The sequence below is a fragment of the Choloepus didactylus genome, chromosome 1 (assembly GCF_015220235.1).
Source record: "Choloepus didactylus isolate mChoDid1 chromosome 1, mChoDid1.pri, whole genome shotgun sequence".
Classification (NCBI taxonomy): domain Eukaryota; kingdom Metazoa; phylum Chordata; class Mammalia; order Pilosa; family Megalonychidae; genus Choloepus; species Choloepus didactylus.
Window position 1 is genome coordinate 101,496,565 of NC_051307.1, and position 26,082 is coordinate 101,522,646.

The 26,082-nt window shown below is 40.4% G+C and overlaps 1 protein-coding gene and 1 pseudogene across 1 annotated transcript; both read left to right on the forward strand.

Annotated features, from left to right (window-relative positions):
- Nucleotides 1-4,826: 4,826 nt before the first annotated feature.
- Nucleotides 4,827-25,882, forward strand: TMEM207 (transmembrane protein 207). The gene is made up of 4 exons (XM_037816677.1): nucleotides 4,827-4,876; nucleotides 5,168-5,212; nucleotides 6,086-6,228; nucleotides 25,441-25,882. The coding sequence occupies exons 1-4, from the start codon at nucleotides 4,827-4,829 to the stop codon at nucleotides 25,575-25,577; spliced, it is 375 nt and encodes a 124-aa protein (XP_037672605.1). The 3' UTR covers nucleotides 25,578-25,882.
- LOC119540155 lies at nucleotides 13,646-14,250 on the forward strand (annotated as a pseudogene).
- Nucleotides 25,883-26,082: the final 200 nt, after the last annotated feature.

Below are 26,082 nucleotides of genomic sequence, written 5' to 3' on the forward strand. Positions count from 1 at the left end.
TATTGCCCTACGTTTTCTTCTAAGAGTCTTATGGTTTTAGTGCTTATGTTTAGGTCTTTGATCCACTTGGAGTTAATTTTTGTATAAGGTGTGAGGTAGGGGTCCTCTTTCATTCTTTTGGAAATGGATATCCAGTTCTTCAAACACCATTTATTGAAGAGGCTGCTCTGTCCCAGTTGCACCTGTCAATTTTGAAATGACATGACCGCTTTGCATTTCTCCAGCTAACTGCTTCCTGGCCATTTTATTTCATATCATAACCTCCACCAGAGGGTGCACAGGGTCAGAAAGAGAAAATTACATAAGTCAGCTTAGAGAATTGTTAGCACTGGAAAATATAAAAATATTAGAACTAAGAAATAAAACAAGGTAATTGATATTTAGAATTGACTTTATATATAATATGTATATGTATACATTTAAATGGAAATAAGAGAAGGAAACATTCATATATGGAGGGAGAAGAAACATCCTATCCATGAGCTTAGATTTTAAGATTCTAAAACAAAGGCCTTCTGCTCTTTAACTGGGCAAGGACACCAAGAGAATACCCCTACATTCATCTCTAAAGTGGGACGTTATAGTGTTAAGATCACTCTACATTTTTAATATAATATTTTATTATTTTAATGTTCTTATGAATTCTTGTGAATGCAAAAGTAATACATGTATATTATGAAACTTCAAACAACATGGCAATATTAAAATGAGGAAGTTGCTGGTAATACCATCCTCCAGAAAAGTAAGCCCAATTAATTGTTTGGTGTGTGTGTCTGTGCAACTATATAATGATTATTTGGGGGAAATTATTGTAATTGTGTTTAAAAATACATAAAAGTAGGATTTAGCCCTATACATTATTTTACTTAGCAATGGTTTAAGTTATACACATAAGTCTCATTCTTTTTGATGACTGAATAATATTCCATCATAAGGATGTGCCATTAATTATATTTAAAATATTTATTTATTTTTTTTTCATTTTCATTGAGATTGTTCAGACACCATACAATTATCCAAAGATCCAAACTGTACAATCACTTGCCCCTGGGTACCCTCATACAGCTGTGCATCCATCACCACACTTAATTTTTGTTCAATTTTTAGAAACTTTTCATTACTCCAGACAAGAAATAAAGTGAAAGATGAAAAAAGAAAAAAAGAAAAGGAAACTCTAAACCCCCCATCCCTAACCAAGCCCCCTCAATTGTTGACTCCTAGTATTGATATAGTACGTTTGTTACTGTTTATGAAAAAATGTTGAAATACTACTAACTGTAGTATATAGTTTGTAATAGGTATATAGTTCTTCCCTATATGCCCCTCTATCATTAACTTCTAATTGTATTGTCATACATTTGTTCTGGTTCATGAAGTGATTTCTAGTATTTGTACAGTTGATCATGGACATTGCCCACCATAGGATTCAGTTTTATACATTTCCATCTTTTGACCTCCAACTTTCCTTCTGGTGACATATATGACTCTGAGCTTCCCCTTTCCACCTCATTCACACGCCATTCGGCGCTGTTAGTTATTCTCACATCTTGCTACCAACACCCCTGTTCATTTCCAAACATTTAAGTTCATCCTAATTGAACATTCTGCTCATACTAAGCAAGAGCATCAACATTTCATCCACAAGGCAGGAGATAGAGTCAAAGAAGGTAGAGAGGCAAAAGAAAGAGGAAACAAAAAAAAAAAAATGACAGCTAGGAAGCAGCAAAAGGAAAAATAACCTTAAATCAAAGTAGAATAAAGAATCAGACAATACCACCAATGTCAAGTGTCTAACATGCCGCCCCTATCCCCCCCTTTTATCTGCATTCACCTTGGTATATCACCTTTGTTACATTAAAGGAAGCATAATACAATGATTCTATTAGTTACAGTCTCTAGTTTATACTGATTGCATCCCTCCCCCAATGCCTCCCCATTTTTAACACCTTGCAAGGTTGACATTTGCTTGTTCTCCCTCGTAAAAGAACATATTTGTACATTTTATCACAATTGTTGAATACTCTAGATTTCACCAAGTAACACAGTCCCAGTCGTTATCTTTCTTCCTTTCTTGTGGTGTCTCACATGCTCCCCATCTTTCTCTCTCAACCGTATTCATAGTTACCTTTGTTCAGTGTACTTACATTGTTGTGCTACCATCTCCCAAAATTGTGTTCCAAACCACACACTCCTGTCTTCTATCACCCTGTAGTGCTCCCTTTAGTATTTCCTGTAGGGCAGGTGTCTTGTTCACAAAGTCTCTCATTGTCTGTTTGTCAGAAAACATTTTGAGCTCTCCCTCATATTTGAAGGACAGCTTTGCTGGATACAGGATTCTTGGTTGGCGGTTTTTCTCTTTCAGTATCTTAAATATATCACACCACTTCCTTCTTGCCGCCATGGTTTCTGCTGAGAGATCCGCACATAGTCTTATGAAGCTTCCTTTGTATGTAATGGATTGCTTTTCTCTTGCTGCTTTCAGGATTCTCTCTTTGTCTTTGACATTTGGTAATCTGATTATTAAGTGTCTTGGCATAGGCCTATTCATATCTCTTCTGTTTGGAGTACGCTGCGCTTCTTGGATCTGTAATTTTATGTCTTTCATAAGAGATGGGAAATTTTCATTGATTATTTCCTCTATTATTGCTTCTGCCCCCTTTCCCTTCTCTTCTCCTTCTGGGACACCAATGATACGTACATTATTGTACTTTGTTTCATCCTTGAGTTCCCGGAGACGTTGCTCATATTTTTTCATTCTTTTCTCCATCTGCTCCTTTGCATGTAGGCTTTCAGGTGTTTTGTTCTCCAGTTCCTGGGTGTTTTCTTCTGCCTCTTGAGATCTGCTGTTGTATGTTTCCATTGTGTCTTTCATCTCTTGTGTTGTGCCTTTCATTTCCATAGATTCTACTAGTAGGTTTTTTGAACTTTTGATTTCTGCCGTATACATGTCCAGTGCTTCTTTTATAGCCTCTATCTCTTTTGCAATATCTTCTCTAAACTTTTTGAATTGATTTAGCATTAGTTGTTTAAATTCCTGTATCTCAGTTGAAGTGTACATTTGTTCCTTTGACTGGGCCATAACTTTGTTTTTCTTAGTGTAGGTTGTAATTTTCTGTTGTCTAGGCATGGTTTCCTTGGTTATCCAAATCAGGTTTTCCCAGACCAGAACAGGCTCAGGTCCCAGAGGGAAGAAATATTCAGTATCTGGTTTCCCTGCAAGTGTGTCTTAGAAAATTGCTCCACCCTTTGATGCCTCAGGTCACTGTGGTTTTCTGCCCAGCAGGTGACGCCTGTTAGCCTATAATTCTTGACTGGTGTGAGGAGGTATGGCCGTGTTCCCCCAGGCTCTGGGGTCTGGTTCTGAATGGAAAGGGCCCCACCCCTTTCCTCCTAGAGCAGACAGACCCCTCAGGTGGAGGTCATTAGCATTTCAATGGTCTCCCTCTCTGCTTGTGGTGTCTCCACCCTTCCCAGAGTCACAGCCCTGGAAACTGAATATGACTGGGGCTTTCTCCACTGAGTCAAAAAAGAAACAGATAGTCCCCTTCAGACCCAGTCCAAGGCAACCCTCCGGCTCTCCCAGGTCAGTCGTCACCCAAAGCCTCTGTCTGTTTTTTGGGGCTGCGTACCTGTAGTTAGCAGTTCACACTTGCTACTTAAAACCCCAGTTGGAGCTCAGCTGAGCTGTATTCACTTGCTGGGAGAGAGCTTCTCTCTGGCACCACGCAGCTCCGCAGCTCGGGCTATGGGGGAGGGGGTCTCACGACCTGGTTCCGCAGATTTTACTTACAGATTTTATGCTGTGTTCTCGGGCATTCCTCCCAGTTCAGGTTGGTGCATGATGAATGGATGGTCTCGTTTGTCCCCCCGCAGTTATTCTGGATTATTTACTAGTTGTTTCTGTTTTTCTGTAGTTGTTCCAGGGGGACTACTTAGCTTCCACTCCTCTCTATGCCGCCATCTTGCCCGAGTCCCTAAAATATTTATTAATAGTCATTTGTGCTTATAAACTCATCCTTTATTTGCCATTTTCTTTTCCCAGCCATTTATACCTCATCAATGTGTTAAACCTGCTAGCTGCAGGAGGAAATAAAACCAACGTTGCCTGGGTGATCAACTTTTTTCTTAAATCTTTGGGGTAAAAGTTTTAAGTTGACGCTTCATGTACGTTAAAATGGCTTTCTGACTAGTATGATAGAAAGCATGACACACTGTCTTTTTAGGGATGCTATGAGCAATAAATTAGTTGACATTTATGAATGATTTCAAGCTGAAAAGTGCTGAGTGTTATTTTAATAAAGGTAAAAGGAGACATGATTAAGTATAGCCCCATCTCAGAAGCTTACTGGGCTGTTATGAACAGGTTTCCACTGTTCAGGTAGAGTACATTAATAGGATGGCCAATATACTGAGATGGGAAGCAAGTTCATCAGAAAACATGATTTCTTTGTACTGTACCAGGCATAGTGAGGGACTCTGGGATGAATAACATGTAAGTCCCTATGCCTGAGGGTTTGAACCTCCTAAAAATCATACTATGGGCTTTATTTTTGTGTGATCTTTTAAAATTTATGTCAGGAATGATGGAGTTCTGTCAAAATACACAAATGATTTGGCCATTCTCACTGGAAAGTTCAACCTCTAACTACTGAGCCACAGCCATTTGCTTCCTCATAGCCTAGCTCCTTTCCTTACCAGTTGTCTAACCTGTGTTGCATGCCTGCTATTTCCTAACAAGATACTAAAGGATAACAGAGGTTATAAACCTTCCTGGGAGAATTTGCATGGTAAAGGGCTCTAGCTCTCTGAAAAAACAAAATAGTGGAATGGTTTTCCACTTAATACCTTATCACTATACCGGGTTGGCCCTGAAAAGGTAGGTTTTCCCTTCTCAACACATAACAGGATTCAAAGCTCTGGAATCAAACCTATTACAATGTAATTCTCTTTTTACATGCCTGACAGTGTCACTCTTATCTGTTTTCTCGGAGTCTTGAATTGAAGGGGCTATCAGTAAATATTTGCTTAAATTATGTTGGGGGTGGTGGTGGCAAGCAGGTGATTTTTCTGTGGAAACAGGTCAGGTCAGCACAAACTTCATGGTACAAAAAAAGTAGGCTTTGGCCATCTAGACATCCAGTACTAACATTTCTTCCTTTATTACCAGGTGTAAAAATTACAATGATCAGCACCCTAATGGCTGGTATATCTGGTAAGGACATCCTCAATTTGGTTTTTAAAACATATTATGGTATACACGCACATATAAGATTATGGCCTCTCTCATTTTTCTGAATAATTTGAGATGGTGCAAGAAATCATATAGGTTAAGGAAATCTTGGGAGTCATGTGAATCAATATCTACAGAAATGTCTTAGAGTTTTTATTAAGGTTGAGTTAAATACTTCCTTTGACAAAGAAGTCACTACTTTTAAGAATAATAGTTTATTTCAGAATTGGATACTTTTAACTGTAAAACAATTGCTCTTTCTCTTGAAATCTCCCTAAATGAATCCCCCACTGATTTAGTTTTGGCCATAAAAACCATTCAGAAATGTTGTGCATGTGTGATATGTCCCTACAAAAATTTTAAGACATTTGTTATAATCTCTAAAATTTTGACTTTCGTATTTATTTTCCAAGCTAAATATTACCAGTTCTCTCAATTAGACTGTTATCTCCTCAAAAGCCTTAGTGACATTTGAATCCCCAACTCCAACCTCTAAAATCTGTTCAATTGCTTAAAAATTAGTTGAATGGATGGCTGGGTGGATGGCTGGCTGAATAAAAGGAAGAATGGATGAATGTATTACAGAACCCAAGAAACTCCTCCTTAGAATATCTCTCCACTTTCCAAAGAGGAAACTATTTGCACCAGCTGCAAGATTGTCCCACTCTGAACTCAGAGAACATTCCAGGCTCAGTGGGTATGTCTGGGTGTGGTGGGGGTTACTTAAGGAGCTCACCATCTCAGATTGCTTACAGCGAGTCTAGCTGAGTCTTCCTTTCCAGGAAGTAACAGGAGGTCTTAACTTCTCTGGATGCTCCACCTCACTCAAGCTCCTCCGCTGTCGTTTGGCCTCAGGTTCTTGCTGCTCATTTTCCTGGTGGCTCTTCTCTTTGGAGCTGTGCTCTTCTGCCTCCACTGCTGGCTGAAGAGACCCCGAATTAGTTCCCCAAGATGCACCATGGCCGTTTTTGCTGTTGGAGACTTGGATCCTGCTTATGGTGAGTTGTCTGTGGACTTCTGAACTTCCTCTCTGAAATTCTTGGGGTTTTGTGGTGAGTTGCAAAATTATGCTCTGAAAAGTGAATTTGTAAACTTAGAACAAGAGATGGCCTGATTGGAGGCAAAAAAATAATGTTTTGGGGATAGGGCCTAAGTGAGAAAACTTCAGAAGAAAGGAAACCCCAGAAGAAACAATGCATCTTGGGGAACTGACTCACAGTTGACCATGGGAAAAGAACCTAAATGCTTTGCTCTGAGGACAAATGGACAGAGAGGAGATACACAGCTTGGTAGGGTTTAAAGTGCAAAAGACCATCTCTGAACTTTAGGTTATCAGTCTATCCTGCCCTGTGTTCATAGCCTCATTTCCTAAGTTCTCTATTCCTCACTTAATCCATCTGCAATAAAACTGAACACTTTCCAGATTTCCTGCTGTGAATGCAGAGTCTAAAATGGTTGGAATTGGGCTGGGGCAGGGGGAAAGAAGGATATGGGGTGTCAGTACTCATGTGCTGTCTCCCCACAAACACTGGCAGCATCCTGATCATGCCTACTACCAACTCCCCCACCCCCCCCCAAAAAAAAACTGTGTCCCGCCAGTCGTTTTCCAGTTTGATTAAGGAGATAAGACATGGAGGAAAATGAGGTCTTGCTTATTTGTCACTGCCAGCCTTATCTAGAATTAGAAGAAAACATCGTTTACTGATTTCTGGGCTACCATAACTGATGACTTATTTCTTGTTATGCATTGTCCTCATCCAGAGACCATGATTATGAGATTTCTCCCACTAAGGTACTACCTTATACACCAGATTTGCTTCAAGTGTGCTTGGTAGAGACCAACAGCTCTCCTTCAGAGGCATAACTCTTCATCAAGATAGGGCAGCATGAGATTTTCAGTTAGTGGGTCAGGGTATGTCCTGGGGAAAACCAAACAGCTAATGTTTTTAAATGGGATAAAAATGCCACTGCCCCCACCCCACCCCCCAAGTTTTTTAACATCAAAACTCAGTACTCTGAGATTTAGTGATTATATTTACTTTGGCTTTTTTTTTTTTTTTCCTCCAAAAATTGTTATTTGACAAGGAAAAGACACTGTCAATTTGGGGATTAGTTACTTTGGATAGGATAATTACAGTCTCCATTGAAAATAGAGCCTTTCTCCTAAAAACAACACTACTTTTCACTGAGAATACAGGGAGAATAGGGTCACTGACTTTCTAATAAAATGTTAAAGGGGTCAATGTAGTAACTTTGTCTTATTTTTCTTTATTTAACTAGAGGTAGTTAATAATAAGGTTGTTTCTTCAAATTGGCTTGAGTTTCCAAAGCAGAGAATCCATCCTGGTCTTGTTAACCCTTCTCTCTCCCCGAGAAAGACTCCTTTACTACCCTACCTCGAATCTTAAAAATATTCTGTTTTTAATTTTAGGTATATTATTAAATTAACAGGTTTACACTATTACACTTCTATTTTATCTTTTGTTTTTATATTTCCTAATGATGCTTTACACATATGCTATTGAACTTGCTTGAACAGGTATGAGTGTGAGATGGGTCAAAGCTGACATATCATTTCAATAATCTGAATGTAACAGCACTGAGTGCAGGGCCTTAGAATCACATGCTTTATATTACCCTGAAGTTATCATGGACAGGATAAAAAGACCTTGGGAGAAAAAAAAGTTAAGACAAAGAAAATTATGTATATACAGCACAACTACTAAGTGCTAGGCACTACGTTAGAAGCTTCTCAGATATTATCTCTAATTCCTAAATACCAACTCTGTAAAGTAGGATTATCTCTCTTAGAAGATGTTATCTACTTCCCTCCCTCTGCTGTAAATGTACATTTTTCTTTGTTGCAATTTTTGTTTTTTGCAACTAATCTGAACTGTTCAGAATTGGAGGTAGGAAGCCAGTGAAATTTCGGGGCTGGGAATCTCTAGTCTAGCCAACTCATCGCTGGACACTGAAAAAACTCTCATGTACTGAATGCCCATGCATTTCCACAGGGTAATTCCTTGCTGATAGGGAGTGGTCCCCAGAATCCTACATCCCTTCCTCATTGGATCCTTTCATCTCCAATCACATAGTACAGCTTCCGGGTCTTATTTGGCTCAAGAAACATTTGTACTCTTCTCCAGCTTAAGGTGTATTACAAAACTCTCTTCTACTGACTTTCATGTTGGACACCAACAACTGGGCTGGGAGTTAAGCCATTCTGTTCTACAGCACATCCCCTGTCACTTCCGGAATGGTCAGGAGTCTGTGCAGGCGGGAACAGGATGAATTAAAGGGGTGCCAATCAACATTTGATCTAGCTCTTCCCTTTGAAGCTGTGCCTCTAGGCATTCCTGTTTCTCTTCCCCAACACTAGATAGAAAAGAGTGAATTTAGCAAAGGACATTCTCTGTGATCTCTAATTATCTCTTCTTAACTAGTAACTTCTGGAAGTAAATTCCAGAGAGTCAATATTTTAATACAGTCTGAAACCCAGATCCACACTGCATTTCCTTTGCCCATTGGATCCTCATTATACCTTCACTTCTCCAAACAAATGATTTCTACCTCAATATGTCTATAAGTGGGATCTCTCTGAAAGGGAAGTTAGAAAACCATTTCAGGATTTTTTTGTTGCTACAGAGGGAGGTGAGGGCCTACATCACAGCCTCTACCTCAACAGCAACCACAGCTTGGAGTCGAGTCTAGCTACCATGCATCCATACTGCAGCTTATGGGCTGAACTTCCGAGTCCTCCTCACAGCCACTATTCAGAAGGAGTAGTGGAAAATAAGAAAGCATTGGAATGACACTGACAACATATTAGAATGTGAAGTTTCTGAACTTCCTGCCACATCAGGAGCACAAAGGGGAAGCAAGGACATTCTTGCCTGAGTACAGAATGTGGAGACTGGGTTATTTAAAATGATTTAATAGAGTGACTAGATTTGATATATTAACCTTGGATTCCTCCTAGACCTTTATTTTATTTCTTCAAAACTATTTTGCTCTATTACTACTCTTTGCTGAATATATTAATTGAAATTACTCTGCTCTTTTGACCTTTGGACCAGCAGTTTGACTCTCAGGATCCCACAAAAGCTACCTTTGACTGAGAAGAGGCAAGAGGAGAATATTGACTAAAAATCAGAGGCTGGAGTCAAGTGAAAATTTATCTCTATAGCAATTCCTGATAATATACCATAGCTCAGCTTTCCAATTATCTTGATTAGAAATAATAAAGTTAAAAAAGAAAACACTTGGCTTGGGATCCTTATAAAAGATGTTCCAAGAAGGCATGGGCAGCACAGCCCATCTCAATATATGTTAAAGATTTTCTGTCTGGGAATGGTCCTTGGAATCTCAGCCAAGCACCCCAGGCCCCAGTAGCTCTCCTGGACCAATGATCACACCTTTTCACAATCTTCTGCTGATATGGTACCCAGACAGTTGGGTCTTTCTTCCTCTCTCACAGGATCCAGACTCCTAGATGGCAGATCCTGGAGGGGCTTCTCTAAAGTCATTGTGTTTAGTAGAGAGAACCTGGCACTTTTTGGGCTTGACCACCACCTTCCATGTCCATAACATGTAATAATGGAACTCTTTACCCACCAGAAAGGGATCAGTAATCCCTCTGATACCCACCTTGGAGGATAGGGAGAAGGAGGAGACATTGCCACAAAAGGAGGAGGAGGAGGAAGAAGAGGAAGAGGAGGAGAAAGAGGAGCAGGAGGAGCAGGAGTAGAAGGAGGAGCAGAAATAGGCCAAGAAGGAAAAAGGGAAAGGGAAAGAAAAGTAACTTAGATTTGGAGATATTTTAAGGACTAAAATTAAAACCTATTTTTTTTCATACAAGCCCTAAAATCATCTTGTTTTTTCTGCTTCAGGCCCACCTGCTGTTCCTGAACAGCCACAGCATCTCATAGACACTCCCTTCTTCCTTTATCAATATACTCCCCCTACACACACACACACACACACACACACACACACACGGCTTCTGTATCCAGTTCTCCTGCACATCCCTCTGCTACAATACCAGAAGGAATCCATTCAGTGCCCTAAGATCTTCTTGAATGGGACCATCCATGAAGCAGTCTCTGAGACCTTGTTCCCTTCTCTTAACCATCAGAGTCTACAGGGTTTCACAATTCTAGTAATATTTGGGTGTTTTCTCCAGCACCTGTGTTATGGGTAAAAATGATTTATGGATTCAAGCTTCCTTATTTCATATATTATGTATTTTAATGATGCCACTGGAATCCCTCCTATTTGACAATTCAACAGAAAACTCAGGAGCTTTGCAATCATTTTTCTTTCCTCAACTATGGAAATGGAGATTAAGAACACACATCGAGCCACAGAAAGTGATTTTTTTAAGGAATATACTGAAGTTTTTAGTAAAGGGGAGGGGGGAAGAGGAAGAGTAAGTCATTAAAATTCTTGTGAAAACATCTGTATTCCAAATCTTTATTGTTTGTGACCACTTCATAAGACCAACAACTATGACGTAAGATGAAATAGGAAGAAAATAGTAGTGATTTTAAAAAGAAGAAAAAGAAAATAATTTGGGTTTGTTAGGTTAACTGTTTTGTTAGTTTTTTTAAAACATGTGTTTAAAAATAAGTACTCTCAAAGGAGTGTTAAAATTTATTAAAAACAAAGTTTTTTTAATTCATTGAAAATAAGGTTGTTAATAAAAGCCCGTACTTACGAGGAAGTAAGACATTTCAAGATGATGAAGGGAAAGAAGTCTGGGGTTTGGCAAGTGAGAGCAGGACAAGAGGACTTGAAGCTGAAATACAATCTAGTGTTCATTAGTAAAAAGAGAATGTGAGATATAGAGGAAGAACCCATGACTGTTTGTCCATATATACATTTTTTAATAATAAGTTTCTGTAAAATCAACATCGGAGTCCTTTACCTTACATTCTAAGTGGTCTGTGGATAGGAGCTGGTTCCTTTCAGCCCTGACAGGGCAGCAGGCAAGTCCCAGGCCTTTCCTGAGGAGCACGGGAGGTAAGAGCCAGGCGGCAACACTCCTCCTGGAGCACTTATCTGGTTTAGCTTGTCCTCAGGGTTGATTTCCCCGAGAAGGCTGCCTTTCAACTAACCAATCTCTCTGACCCTATTTCCTCTTCAATTTCAGAGATAATCTTTCCTTTTTCTTATTTCAGAGCAAATAGAAATACTGGTCTTCAGGCAGTGATTAAATGTGGGTGCTTGGAGCTGGGGTAAGGAAGGAAAGCTGGAGAGAGAGAGACAAGAAACAGGACCATAGAAAACTCCCCCTTTCTCCTTCCAGCTCTCCCTAGATTCTGTATTTTATTTTAGGATCCTTCTGAAATGTCACTTCCCCATGTTTCATATTCTACATGTAAATATTCTGTGACTTATTTTAGGTAAGAGAAGACACACGCTTTCATGAAAAGGCGTGACAATAGTAATGGCTCACATTTATTGAAACTTTGCCATGAACCATGCCCTGTATTAACATGTGACATCCCTGATCTCATTTAATCTTCCCTACAACTCTATGAGGACTTCATTCCATGTAACACTCTAAAGATGAGGAAGCAAAGGTACTTAGAGATCAAGCAATTTGCCCACACACTGAATTCCTTAGCCGCTCCCATATGAGAAAAAGGGGATGTTGAAAGAAAGAAGGGGAAAGAGAAGAGAGAGGCAGAAGGGCATATTAAAATAAGCCACGTTCATTGGAGTGGTTCCTAATGATGTGGAAAATCTGAATTCTGACTATAAAAATAGCAGCAAGTGTGTTGGTATCACTAAATTAAACAATAAACACTAAAATCTTCACCAAGAACTCTGCCAAAACTATAGGATTTTTGCAGGCATTTTTACTGAGTTGTCTCAGATTCTTAATTTGTCAAAAGATAAAAATAATCCTGCCTCCCCTAATCACATGATATTGTAGGCAAAAATGCTTTGAAAACTGATATATCTTCAATTTTATTAAAGCTTTCTGTGCCGAGAATATTGACTTAGTTATGTTGATCAAATTAATGCCTTCTGGTTTTCATAACAAGTTGGAGAGCAATACACAAATTTGTAGCAAGAAGATAAAAATAAAACTTTCCTACAACAGAGAGCAATTGTCAATATCCTATTGCCTGGAGCACAATATCAATTAATGGCAGAGTCTGAATTTGAACTAGTACAAATAATAAATGTGCCCAGTCAATGTGGTTGGCTACTCCAGGCAGAGAGATAGCTAAGCTACCATTGACTTTCTGTTGCATATACCAGTAAAACGTTCACCAGGAGAATGCTCAATGTTCAGTATAAGTATCCACAATGGAGGAAATTATTGAGGCAAGTACACTTTACCAAAGCTAACTCTGTTTCTTCAAGTCCCATTGACTTAGCTGAATGACTTAATTACTTACAGCCTAAACTTCCTAAAGGCTAAAAGCTCTAGCTCCAAGGTATTTTTCTTTTAATAATTTCTGCATTATAATATTAATAATGATAGTGATTAAATCATTATTAAAGTAGGAAAGATTGGGATATACTATTGTAGCTAAGAGAAAATGCATGCATATTCCTAACATAGTAAGGAACATAAGGAATTCCATAGTAAGGAATGCCTGATATATAGTAATAACAATAATAATTAACCTTTAATGAGCGATAGGTGTGCCAGACTTTGTTCTGAGCACTTTACACTCATTTAGACTTGCTTCTGTAGACTAAACACCATCATTATCCTTGTTGTGCCTAAGAGAAAATTGAGGTACAGAAATATTATGTAATAGCCTATGAATAGGTTATTCAATTAAATAAATAATAACTCCCCAAGCAAAATGCTGAAGCAGGAAGTAAGACATACTCTAAATATGGCCCTATTCTTCTCATATAGTATTATTTGAATTCTTATGCTTTTGCTCTGAGAACGAGAGGGGGAAAAAATAAGAGATATACACAGTGTATGAAAATCCATGATCCTAAATTAACATTACCGACTCCAAAGCAATCGTTTTGTATAATCTATATATGGATTCCGACAATGCAGCTATTCCCTAATATGTGTGTAAATACACTTTGAATTCTTTAGATAATTGTAGCATGTTCTTTGGTATCTCCTCAATGGTGTCAAATCTTAACACTTTAAAGCAAAGGTCAGCAAACCTTTTCTATAAAGGGCCAGATAGTACATATTTTTGGCTTGGTAAAGCATAAACTCTCTATGAGGACTCTCACCTGGGCCCTTGTAGTGCAAAAGTACCTCTAGCCAATATGTAAATAAATGGGTGTGACTGCTCCACTAAAACTTAATTTGCAAAGACATAGGCTGGATTTAGTTCAAGGGCTTTGTTTGCCTTCTTTAAAGGTAAATTCATGGTTGTTGCTATTGTTTGGGGAAGAAGCAATCAAAATCACTCAAAGGAGTCGCAGCGGGGCCGTCTTCAGCGGGCGGGCTCGACCTGCGTAGCCCTCACCCGCGCCCCTCGCCCCTCGCCCGGCCCCATGGCGCCGCGGCTGCTGGGGCCCCTGGTGCTGGCGCTGGGTGGCGCCGCGGCCCTGCTCGGCTCGGTGCTCTTCATCCTCTGGAAGGCCTACTGCAGCGACGGCCGGGAGCGGCGCTGGGACCAGGGCGAGGCCTGGTGGGGCGCGGAGCCTGCCCGCCTCCCGGAGTGGGACGGGTGGGACTTGGCGGCAGCCAGAGCCTGCACTTCTACTGGAAGGAGTTTGTGAATGAAGTGGACATGTTCGTGGTGGACTCACCTGACCGCCTGCGGTTGCCATGAGCCCAACGGGATCTGCACAAGCTGCTGGATAAAGATCCCGACCTGCCTGTTGTCCTCGTGGCCAACAAACAGGACCTGAATGGGGCCATGAGCCTGGTGGAGCTGCAGCAGGAACTGGGCCCGCAGGCTGTTGACAGCTAGCGGGAGGTCTTCCTTCTGGCCGCTAGCATTGCTCCTGCAGGACCTGTCTTTGGTGATCCCAGCACAGTGCACATCTGGAGGCTGCTTTTGGAGCTTCTCTCCTAGGCTGGAACCCAGCTGTCCACCACCCAGGCCTGAAGACCACAGTCGGCTGCTCCTGCTTCTTCATCACCAGCCTGGGCTAGGGCAGGACCAAGAAACTGCACAGAAGCCTTCCTGGTGAAGTCACTGAGGCTCAAGCAGGGAGGTGGGTAAGGCAGAGGGTTGGAGAGTTGTGTCTGGCCCATGCACGGCTGGAATGGGGGTCCCCTTTCCCCAGTGAAGACACCCCCTTCTCTTACCTGCACAGTGAGATGCTCCGTGGGCTCGTTCTCCCCCACTGTAGGTCGCAATAGTTGATGGACCAGTGGAGGTATCAGAAGCACCCCAGGAGCCTCAAAGTCTCCCAGTCAAACCTGTTCCCTCCTGGTGACGTGTGCCCTTCTCACTTGGGCAGATTCTGGGCAGTCCCCAGTGAGCCCATGCCTCCCAGCCCTGCCTTGTGCTCCAGCCCCAGCTCTGCCTAACTCGCTTGTGGCCTTGTGCAGTCTCTTTACCCCTGTACCCTGGGCTATCATTTATAAAGGGAGGTGATTTCCACAGTCTTTTCTTTTGGAGATGCGTTTCCCAGCCCTGGAGATAAGTGCCAGAACAAACCTAGAGATCCTAGCAAGGAGCTCTCTGAAGACCTCCCTGCTTCTCCCTGTGCCAAGGTCTGGCCTGCCAGCCTCTCTTAGCAACAGAATAAGTGTTATTTACCACCAGTGAGAAAAATCGAAGGTCGGTTTTCTTTCCTAATCTGAAGACAGAAGCTGCTCTCAGATTAGCAGCTCTTTCACTAACTGTGCCCATGCCCATGTTTACATAAGTCTGGGGAAGGAAGGAGTCTGTGTCCTGGGGAAGAAGACTGTCTGAGGGAGCTGGACGTCAGCCTCAGAACTGCTTTTTATTTATTTATTTATAAAAGGAACAGGCCAGAGTTTGAGGCTCTGTTTCTAGGTGCTGTTATCAAATCTCGAATGATGGTCATGGAAATTTTGGAAGAGGAAAATAGCTGGACTCATGAATGACAATGACAACTTACAGATGTCAATGGAGACAGCTGTAGATTGCCTCACCACCCCCTTTGAGTTTATAGTTGAAATCGTAGTACTTCACATTGACTGACAGTGAACTTCAACTTCATCACTTGGCAGGGTAGGTTGAAAGGATGCAAACCTTTTCTGTTCAGGTAACAATGACCGGGAGAGGAAATTTCCATCATGTGAATCCAGGTAAAAAGAAAAAAGCCTTTGGACTGGGAATGAGCAGACCAGCCCACTGGGGGGCCTTATGTACACCACAGAATTTCTGGGGTTCTCTCCAATATACATTCCAAGATTCTCCTGTACCTCGGTGACCAGCCAGTATGGGTGCCATCTCTATATTGACACTCTCTTCAGTGCAAGCAAAGGGAAGGAGGCTTTGTTTGCCACAGGCCAATGAATAATCAGCAACCACAGATGGAAATTTTTTTCTTAGAGGAAACGTCTAATTCAGTTTGTTTTTTAATTGAGAATAGGGATTATGTGCCTTTGCTTCATTTGACATGTACTCGGTATGCTTTAGTTCCGTACTCTGGCCAGGGCACTGGGAGGGAGGGAGGGAGGTGGGTGGGGAGCTCCGGAAGTAAGAAGTAAGCTTGAGAATTGGAAGACTGCCCTGCGGTGCTCTTGGGCTGTGGTTGTATCAGAATAGAATCACTGCGGCATTAGGAAATGATTTGTCTGCTTTTACTGACGAATTTTAAGGAATGACTTTGACACTTTGCTGGCAGCTTTTCATTTTGTCATTGCAAAGATGAGACACTTCACTACTTTGTTGACTCCACCTTGTTTCCATTTACCTTTGGAACCAGCATTGATTGAGGGAGTCTCTTTTCTCCTAATTAAGACCTGCCTTTGGTCTCATGAATAGCATTCTTAAGTCGTTGGTGGCGGGGAGGGAACCTTGAGGAATGAAGAGTTTAACTATGTCAAAAAAAAAAAAAAAAAAAAAAAAATCATTCAAAGGCAAGTGTAGAGAGGCGGGGCAAGATGGCAGACTGGTGAGCTGTATGTTTTAGTTACTCCTCCAGGAAAGTAGGTAAAAAGCCAGGAACTGCGTGGACTGGACACCACAGAGCAATCTGTCTTTGGGCATACTTCATACAACACTCATGAAAACGTGGAACTGCTGAGATCAGCGAAATCTGTAAGTTTTTGCGGCCAGGGGACCCGCGCCCCTCCCTGCCAGGCTCAGTCCCGGGGGAGGAGGGGCTGTCAGCTCCAGGAAGGAGAAGGGAGAATTGCAGTGGCTGCTCTTATCGGAAACTCATTCTACTGATTCAAACTCCAACCATAGATAGACTGAGGCCAGACACCAGAGACTCTGAGAGCAGCCAGCCCAGCAGAGAGGAGACGGGCATAGAAGGAAAACAACACGAGAAGCTCCAAAGTAAAAGCAGAGGATTTTGGAGTTCTGGTGAACACAGAAAGGGGAAGGGCGGAGATCAGGCCTTGAGGCGCATATGCAAATCCCGAAGCAAGGCTGATCTCTCTGCCCTGGGCACCTTTCCTTAATGGCCCTGGTTGCTTTGTCTATTAGCATTTCAATAACCCATTAGATCTCTGAGGAGGGCCGTTTTTTTTTTTTTTTTTTTTTTTTTTAAATCCTTTTTGCTTTTTCTAAAACAATTACTCTAAGAAGCTCAATACAGAAAGCTTCAAAGAATTGCAATTTGGGCACGTCAAGTCAAGAGCAGAACTAAGAGAGCTCTGAGACAAAAGGCAATAATCCAGTGGCTGAGAAAATTCACTAAACAACACAACTTCCCAAGAAAAGGGGGGTGTCCGCTCACAGCCACCATCCTGGTGGACAGGAAACACTCCTGCCCATCGCCAGCCCCATAGCCCAGAGCTGCCCCAGACAACCCAGTGTGACGGAAGTGCTTCAAATAACAGGCACACACCACAAAAACTGGGCGTGGACATTAGCCTTCCCTGCAACCTCAGCTGAATGTCCCAGAGCTGGGAAGGGGGAGCAGTGTGAATTAACAGAGCCCCATTCAGCCATCATTTGAGCAGACTGGGAGCCTCCCAACACAGCCCAGCAGCCCAGAACTGCCCTGGGGGGACGGCACTCACCTGTGACATAGCACAGTCATCCCTCAACAGAGGACCCGGGGTGCACAGCCTGGAAGAGGGGCCCACTTGCAAGTCTCAGGAGCCATACGCCAATACCAAAGACTTGTGGGTCAGTGGCAGAGACAAACTGTGGCAGGACTGAACTGAAGGATTAGACTATTGCAGTAGCTTTAAAACTCTAGGATCATCAGGGAGATTTGATTGTTAGGGCCACCCCCCCTCCCCGACTGCCCAGAAACACGCCCCACATACAGGGCAGGCAACACCAACTACACACGCAAGCTTGGGACACCAATTGGGCCCCACAAGACTCACTCCCCCACTCACCAAAAAGGCTAAGCAGGGGAGATCGGGCTTGTGGAGAACAGGTGGCTCGTGGACGCCACCTGCTGGTTAGTTAGAGAAAGTGTACTTCACGAAGCTGTAGATCTGATAAATTAGAGATAAGGACTTCAACTGGTCTACAAACCCTAAAAGAACCCTATCAAGGTCAGCAAATGCCACGAGGCCAAAAACAACAGAAAATTATAAAGCATATGAAAAAACCAGACGATATGGATAACCCAAGCCCAAGCACCCAAATCAAAAGACCAGAAGAGACACACCTAGAGCAGCTACTCAAAGAACTAAAGATGAACAATGAGACCCTAGTACGGGATATGAAGGAAATCAAGAAGACCCTAGAAGAGCATAAAGAAGACATTGCAAGACTAAATAAAAAAATGGATGATCTTATGGAAATTAAAGAAACTGTTGACCAAATTAAAAAGATTCTGGACACTCATAGTACAAGACTAGAGGAAGTTGAACAACGAATCAGTGACCTGGAAGATGACAGAATGGAAAATGAAAGCATAAAAGAAAGAATGGGGAAAAAAATTGAAAAACTCGAAATGGACCTCAGGGATATGATAGATAATATGAAACGTCCGAATATAAGACTCATTGGTGTCCCAGAAGGGGAAGAAAAGGGTAAAGGTCTAGGAAGAGTATTCAAAGAAATTGTTGGGGAAAACTTCCCAAATCTTCTAAACAACATAAATACACAAATCATAAATGCTCAGCGAACTCCAAATAGAATAAATCCAAAAAAACCCACTCCGAGACATATACTGATCACACTGTCAAACACAGAAGAGAAGGAGCAAGTTCTGAAAGCAGCAAGAGAAAAGCAATTCACCACATACAAAGGAAACAGCATAAGACTAAGTAGTGACTACTCAGCAGCCACCATGGAGGCGAGAAGGCAGTGGCACGATATATTTAAAATTCTGAGTGAGAAAAATTTCCAGCCAAGAATACTTTATCCAGCGAAGCTTTCCTTCAAATTTGAGTGAGAGCTTAAATTTTTCACAGACAAACAAATGCTGAGAGAATTTGCTAACAAGAGACCTGCCCTACTGGAGATACTAAAGGGAGCCCTACAGACAGAGAAACAAAGACAGGACAGAGAGACTTGGAGAAAGGTTCAGTACTAAAGAGATTCGGTATGGGTACAATAAAGGATATTAATAGAGAGAGGGAAAAATATGGCAAACATAAACCAAAGGATAAGATGGCCGATTCAAGAAATGCCTTCATGGTTATAACGTTGAATGTAAATGGATTAAACTCCCCAATTAAAAGATATAGATTCGCAGAATGGATCAAAAAAAATGAACCATCAATATGTTGCATACAAGAGACTCATCTTAGACACAGGGACACAAAGAAACTGAAAGTGAAAGGATGGAAAAAAATATTTCATGCAAGCTACAGCCAAAAGAAAGCAGGTGTAGCAATATTAATCTCAGATAAAATAGACTTCAAATGCAGGGATGTTTTGAGAGACAAAGAAGGCCACTACATACTAATAAAAGGGGCAATTCAGCAAGAAGAAATAACAATTGTAAATGTCTATGCACCCAATCAAGGTGCCACAAATACATGAGAGAAACACTGGCAAAACTAAAGGAAGCAATTGATGTTTCCACAATAATTGTGGGAGACTTCAACACATCACTCTCTCCTATAGATAGATCAACCAGACAGAAGACCAATAAGGAAATTGAAAACCTAAACAATCTGATAAATGAATTAGATTTAACAGACATATACAGGACATTACATCCCAAATCACCAGGATACACATACTTTTCTAGTGCTCATGGAACTTTCTCCAGAATAGATCATATGCTGGGACATAAAACAAGCCTCAATAAATTTAAAAAGATTGAAATTATTCAAAGCACATTCTCTGACCACAATGGAATACAATTAGAAGTCAATAACCATCAGAGACTTAGAAAATTCACAAATACCTGGAGGTTAAACAACACACTCCTAAACAATCAGTGGGTTAAAGAAGAAATAGCAAGAGAAATTGCTAAATATATAGAGACGAATGAAAATGAGAACACAACATACCAAAACCTATGGGATGCAGCAAAAGCAGTGCTAAGGGGGAAATTTATAGAACTAAATGCATATATTAAAAAGGAAGAAAGAGCCAAAATCAAAGAACTAATGGATCAACTGAAGAAGCTAGAAAATGAACAGCAAACCAATCCTAAACCAAGTACAAGAAAAGAAATAACAAGGATTAAAGCAGAAATAAATGACATAGAGAACAAAAAAACAATAGAGAGGATAAATATCACCAAAAGTTGGTTCTTTGAGAAGATCAACAAGATTGACAAGCCCCTAGCTAGACTGACAAAATCAAAAAGAGAGAAGACCCATATAAACAAAATAATGAATGAAAAAGGTGACATAACTGCAGATCCTGAAGAAATTAAAAAAATTATAAGAGGATATTATGAACAACTGTATGGCAACAAACTGGATAATGTAGAAGAAATGGACAATTTCCTGGAAACATATGAACAACCTAGACTGACCAGAGAAGAAATAGAAGACCTCAACCAACCCATCACAAGCAAAGAGATCCAATCAGTCATCAAAAATCTTCCCACAAATAAATGCCCAGGGCCAGATGGCTTCACAGGGGAATTCTACCAAACTTTCCAGAAAGAACTGACACCAATCTTACTCAAACTCTTTCAAAACATTGAAAAAAATGGAACACTACCTAACTCATTTTATGAAGCTAACATCAATCTAATACCAAAACCAGGCAAAGATGCTACAAAAAAGGAAAACTACCGGCCAATCTCCCTAATGAATACAGATGCAAAAATCCTCAACAAAATACTTGCAAATCGAATCCAAAGACACATTAAAAAAATCATACACCATGACCAAGTGGGGTTCATTCCAGGCATGCAAGGATGGTTCAACATAAGAAAAACAATCAATGTATTACAACACATTAAAAACTCGAAAGGGAAAAATCAATTGATCATCTCAATAGATGCTGAAAAAGCATTTGACAAAATCCAACATCCCTTTTTGATAAAAATACTTCAAAATGTAGGAATTGAAGGAAACTTCCTCAACATGATAAAGAGCATATATGAAAAACCCACAGCCAGCATAGTACTCAATGGTGAGAGACTGAAAGCCTTCCCTCTAAGATCAGGAACAAGACAAGGATGCCCGCTGTCACCACTGTTATTCAACATTGTGCTGGAAGTGCTAGCCAGGGCAATCCGGCAAGACAAAGAAATAAAAGGCATCCAAATTGGAAAAGAAGAAGTAAAACTGTCATTGTTTGCAGATGATATGATCTTATATCTAGAAAACCCTGAGAAATCGACGATACACCTACTAGAGCTAATAAAAAAATTTAGCAAAGTAGCAGGATACAAGATTAATGCACATAAGTCAGTAATGTTTCTATATGCTAGAAATGAACAAACTGAAGAGACACTCAAGAAAAAGATACCATTTTCAATAGCAACTAAAAAAATCAAGTACCTAGGAATAAACTTAACCAAAGATGTAAAAGACCTATACAAAGAAAACTACATAACTCTACTAAAATAAATAGAAGGGGACCTTAAAAGATGGAAAAATATTCCATGTTCGTGGATAGGAAGGCTAAATGTCATTAAGATGTCAATTCTACCCAAACTCATCTACAGATTCAATGCAATCCCAATCAAAATTCCAACAACCTACTTTGCAGACTTGGAAAAGCTAGTTATCAAATTTATTTGGAAAGGGAAGATGCCTCGAATTGCTAAAGACACTCTAAAAAAGAAAAACGAAGTGGGAGGACTTACACTCCCTGACTTTGAAGCTTATTATAAAGCCACAGTTGCCAAAACAGCATGGTACTGGCACAAAGATAGACATATAGATCAATGGAATCGAATTGAGAATTCAGAGATAGACCCTCAGATCTATGGCCGACTGATCTTTGATAAGGCCCCCAAAGTCACCGAACTGAGCCATAATGGTCTTTTCAACAAATGGGGCTGGGAGAGTTGGATATCCATATCCAAAAGAATGAAAGAGGACCCCTACCTCACCCCCTACACAAAAATTAACTCAAAATGGACCAAAGATCTCAATATAAAAGAAAGTACCATAAAACTCCTAGAAGATAATGTAGGAAAACATCTTCAAGACCTTGTATTAGGAGGCCACTTCCTAGACTTTACACCCAAAGCACAAGCAACAAAAGAGAAAATAGATAAATGGGAACTCCTCAAGCTTAGAAGTTTCTGCACCTCAAAGGAATTTCTCAAAAAGGTAAAGAGGCAGCCAACTCAATGGGAAAAAATTTTTGGAAACCATGTATCTGACAAAAGACTGATATCTTGCATATACAAAGAAATCCTACAACTCAATGACAATAGTACAGACAGCCCAATTATAAAATGGGCAAAAGATATGAAAAGACAGTTCTCTGAAGAGGAAATACAAATGGCCAAGAAACACATGAAAAAATGTTCAGCTTCACTAGCTATTAGAGAGATGCAAATTAAGACCACAATGAGATACCATCTAACACCGGTTAGAATGGCTGCCATTAAACAAACAGGAAACTACAAATGCTGGAGGGGATGTGGAGAAATTGGAACTCTTATTCATTGTTGGTGGGACTGTATAATGGTTCAGCCACTCTGGAAGTCAGTCTGGCAGTTCCTTAGAAAACTAGATATAGAGCTACCATTCGATCCAGCGATTGCACTCCTCGGTATATACCCGGAAGATCGGAAAGCAGTGACACGAACAGATATCTGCACGCCAATGTTCATAGCAGCATTATTCACAATTGCCAAGAGATGGAAACAACCCAAATGTCCTTCAACAGATGAGTGGATAAATAAAATGTGGTATATACACACGATGGAATACTACGCGGCAGTAAGAAGGAACGATCTGGTGAAACATATGACAACATGGATGAACCTTGAAGACATAATGCTGAGCGAAATAAGCCAGGCACAAAAAGAGAAATATTATATGCTACCACTAATGTGAACTTTGAAAAATGTAAAACAAATGGTTTATAATGTAGAATGTAGGGGAACTAGCAGTAGAGAGCAATTAAGGAAGGGGGAACAATAATCCAAGAAGAACAGATAAGCTATTTAACGTTCTGGGGATGCCCAGAAATGACTATGGTCTGTTAATTTCTGATGGTTGTAGTAGGAACAAGTTCACTGAAATGTTGCTATATTATGTAACTTTCTTGGGGTAAAGTAGGAACATGTTGGAAGTTAAGCAGTTATCTTAGGTTAGTTGTCTTTTTCTTACTCCCTTGCTATGGTCTCTTTGAAATGCTCTTTTATTGTATGTTTGTTTTCTTTTTAACTTTTTTTTCATACAGGTGATTTGAAAAAAAGAAGGGAAAGTTAAAAAAAAAAAAAAAAAAGAAAAGAAAAAAAGACAAACAAGGGAAAAAAAAAAAAAAAAAAGTTGTAGTGCCCCCTTGAGGAGCCTGTGGAGAATGCAGGGGTATTCGCCTACCCCACCTCCATGGTTGCTAACATGACCACAGACATAGGGGACTGGTGGTTTGATGGGTTGAGCCCTCTACCATAAGTTTTACCCTTGGGAAGACGGTTGCTGCAAAGGAGAGGTTAGGACTCCCTGTATTTGTGCCTAAGAGTCTCCTCCTGAATGCCTCTTTGTTGCTCAGATGTGGCCCTCTCTCTCTGGCTAAGCCAACTTGAAAGGTGAAATCACTGCCCTCCCCCTACGTGGGATCAGACACCCAGGGGAGTGAATCTCCCTGGCAATGTGGAATATGACTCCCAGGGAGGAATGTAGACCTGGCACTGTGGGACGGAGAACATCTTCTTGACCAAAAGGGGGATGTGAAAGGAAATGAAATAAGCTTCAGTGGCAGAGAGATTCCAAAAGGAGCCGAGAGGTCACTCTGGTGGGCACTCTTATGCACACTTTAGACAACCCTTTTTAGGTTCTAAAGAATTGGGGTAGCTGGTGGTGGATACCTGAAAACTATCAAACTACAACCCAGAACCCATGAATCTCGAAGACAGTTGTATAAAAATGTAGCTTATGAGGGGTGACAATGGGATTGGGAAAGCCATAAGGACCAAACACCACTTTGTCTAGTTTATGGATGGATGTGTAGAAAAGTAGGGGAAGGAAACAAACAGACAAAGGTACCCAGTGTTCTTTTTTACTTCAATTGCTCTTTTTCACTCTAATTATTATTCTTGTTATTTTTGTGTGTGTGCTAATGAAGGTGTCAGGGATTGATTTAGGTGATGAATGTACAACTATGTAATGGTACTGTAAACAATCGAAAGTACAATTTGTTTTGTATGACTGCGTGGTATGTGAATATATCTCAATAAAATGATGATTAAAAAAAAAAAAAAAAAAAAAAAAAGGCAAGTGTAACTGAGAAATTAAGATTATGATTAGATATTTTCTTTCTATATTATAGAATAGGTAGAAGTTCATACTAGATTAATACTTGTCTCAGCCTTGTGTATACTTGTTTGAATCCATAGAAACCCTGAACTCCTTAAACTGGGAGACAGATTTTTGGGCAGATAGGCCAGCTGATCTCATGCTTCGTGCATAGCAATAAACTCTTTCTCTCTTTGAAACCCCTGTGTCATAGGGGCCCGTGCACACATAGCCCTCACTTAGGTGGGCTCCCAAAAAGAGCCAATGAAAAGTGCAGCTCATCAATTCCTTAAGAGCATAACCAGAGTGGGAAGGGCCCCTCCAAGTCCCTGTGAAACAAGGACTTCTCCTCCTTTGGAGAATGCCTGCACTCACCCGCTTCAAGCATGTACTTTCACTACACATTAAACTTTTTGGCTGTACACACTGATTAGTCATTCTTCGGCTATACACACTGACTAATGCTTGAATTCCTTCCTGCACTGAGTCAAGAACCCCCACAGCATCAGCAGTGGTCGAGGTCTTGATTTCTCTCAGAATTCCAGGGCTCTCCAGCATCAGTTATAAGATATTACTATTGATTTCCTGTGTGACTCAGAAACTGGCTTTTAAGGAAATATTAAGAGAAGATTTCTCAAAATGGTTTAGCTTTTGCATTAAGTGCATGGTCTTTCAAGGTGATCAGCTTGAGGAAGAAAATGCTTGTTTTGGATGTTTAATGTTTGTAGTGTGCATAATCTAGATATCAAGAACTTTTAATTCAAAGCATTTTTTTTTTAATTTCAGAATGCCTTTTCTTTACTGTGTGTGGATGTTTCAAATGCAAACTCTTCTTAATTTAACTTAACCATTTTTAATATTCTTTATAGTTGGAAAACTCTGTAATTGCTTTTATTACTTGCAGTTTGCAAATGTAAAGAATACAAGATGAATTTTAGAAGTGATATTTTAATGTTTCTAGCAGAACTTGCCTTTCCTATCATGGAGACATTGCCTGAAATGCCACTAGTTTTTACAGGAATCCTTTCTTCTCATGTACCAAAGAGGGTATTCCTTCTAGTTCCAGCTGCCAAATTGTAAATGTCTCACAATGGGTTAGTCAACAATGATATAATCAGTTCGTGTGAGCAGATTTTCTTGTAGTGACTAAATTACTACTGCAAAGAGCAAGACGGTTGTATATCTTTTCTCACAGGTGCGAATAATTTTCTGTTCCTTCAGTGATCCAAGAAATGCCAGATTTTGTCAGGCAGTTCATGTACTTCTGTTTTATGCTGACTAGAAAGATTACAAGTCTCTATCTTTCTCTTTCCAGGGATTGAAGCAGCTGTGAGTCCAACCGTTGGAATTCACCTTCAAATTCAAAACCCTGAACTGTATCATTTTCCATGTTTTGGAACTTTGGGTCTCCCACCTCCATATGAAGAAATTCATAAAATAAGCCAATTTTAGATCTGGATCATTAGTTGAAAGCGTTAGAAATATTTTAAATTCCAAAACATCAAATTTTAGAACAATTCTTCCATTTAGTTTGGAATTCCCAGGCATCAATTATTATAGTACAAAAAAGACAAAAGAGATAATGTAGGGAAAGAATTTCGATCATGGAGAGGTTTAGATCGTGAATTAATGGGCTCGATATTTTACTGCTATGTTGGAGCTTTTATGCTACACAGAAAAGTTAATGTTTCTTCATTATTATCCAAAAAGAAAGTAATTAGCTGCTAGGAGTAGCACTCCAGTACACTTTCTCTGACTTGATACCTCTATCTTAATTTGACCTCTCACCTCCTATGGAGTCAATAAAAATTATCATAATAAAACAAAGGCCCAAGCAGAGACTCAGGCATATCTAGATCTAGAACCAGAAATAGTCTATTCAAATTAGAGGGAGGGGAGAGGGTAGGAAGAAGGGAAGTTTGGAGTTGAAGAGAAAGATTACATGTCACAGCCCAAG

Excerpts from the sequence above, each read along its gene's own strand:
- TMEM207 (XM_037816677.1), top strand. The coding sequence starts at position 4,827 with ATGGTTTTCCACTTAATACCTTATCACTATACCGGGTTGGCCCTGAAA. Across the intron at positions 4,877-5,167 it reads ACCGGGTTGGCCCTGAAAAG|GTGTAAAAATTACAATGATC; the intron begins GTAGGTTTTCCC and ends CTTTATTACCAG. Across the intron at positions 6,229-25,440 it reads AGACTTGGATCCTGCTTATG|GGATTGAAGCAGCTGTGAGT; the intron begins GTGAGTTGTCTG and ends TTCTCTTTCCAG.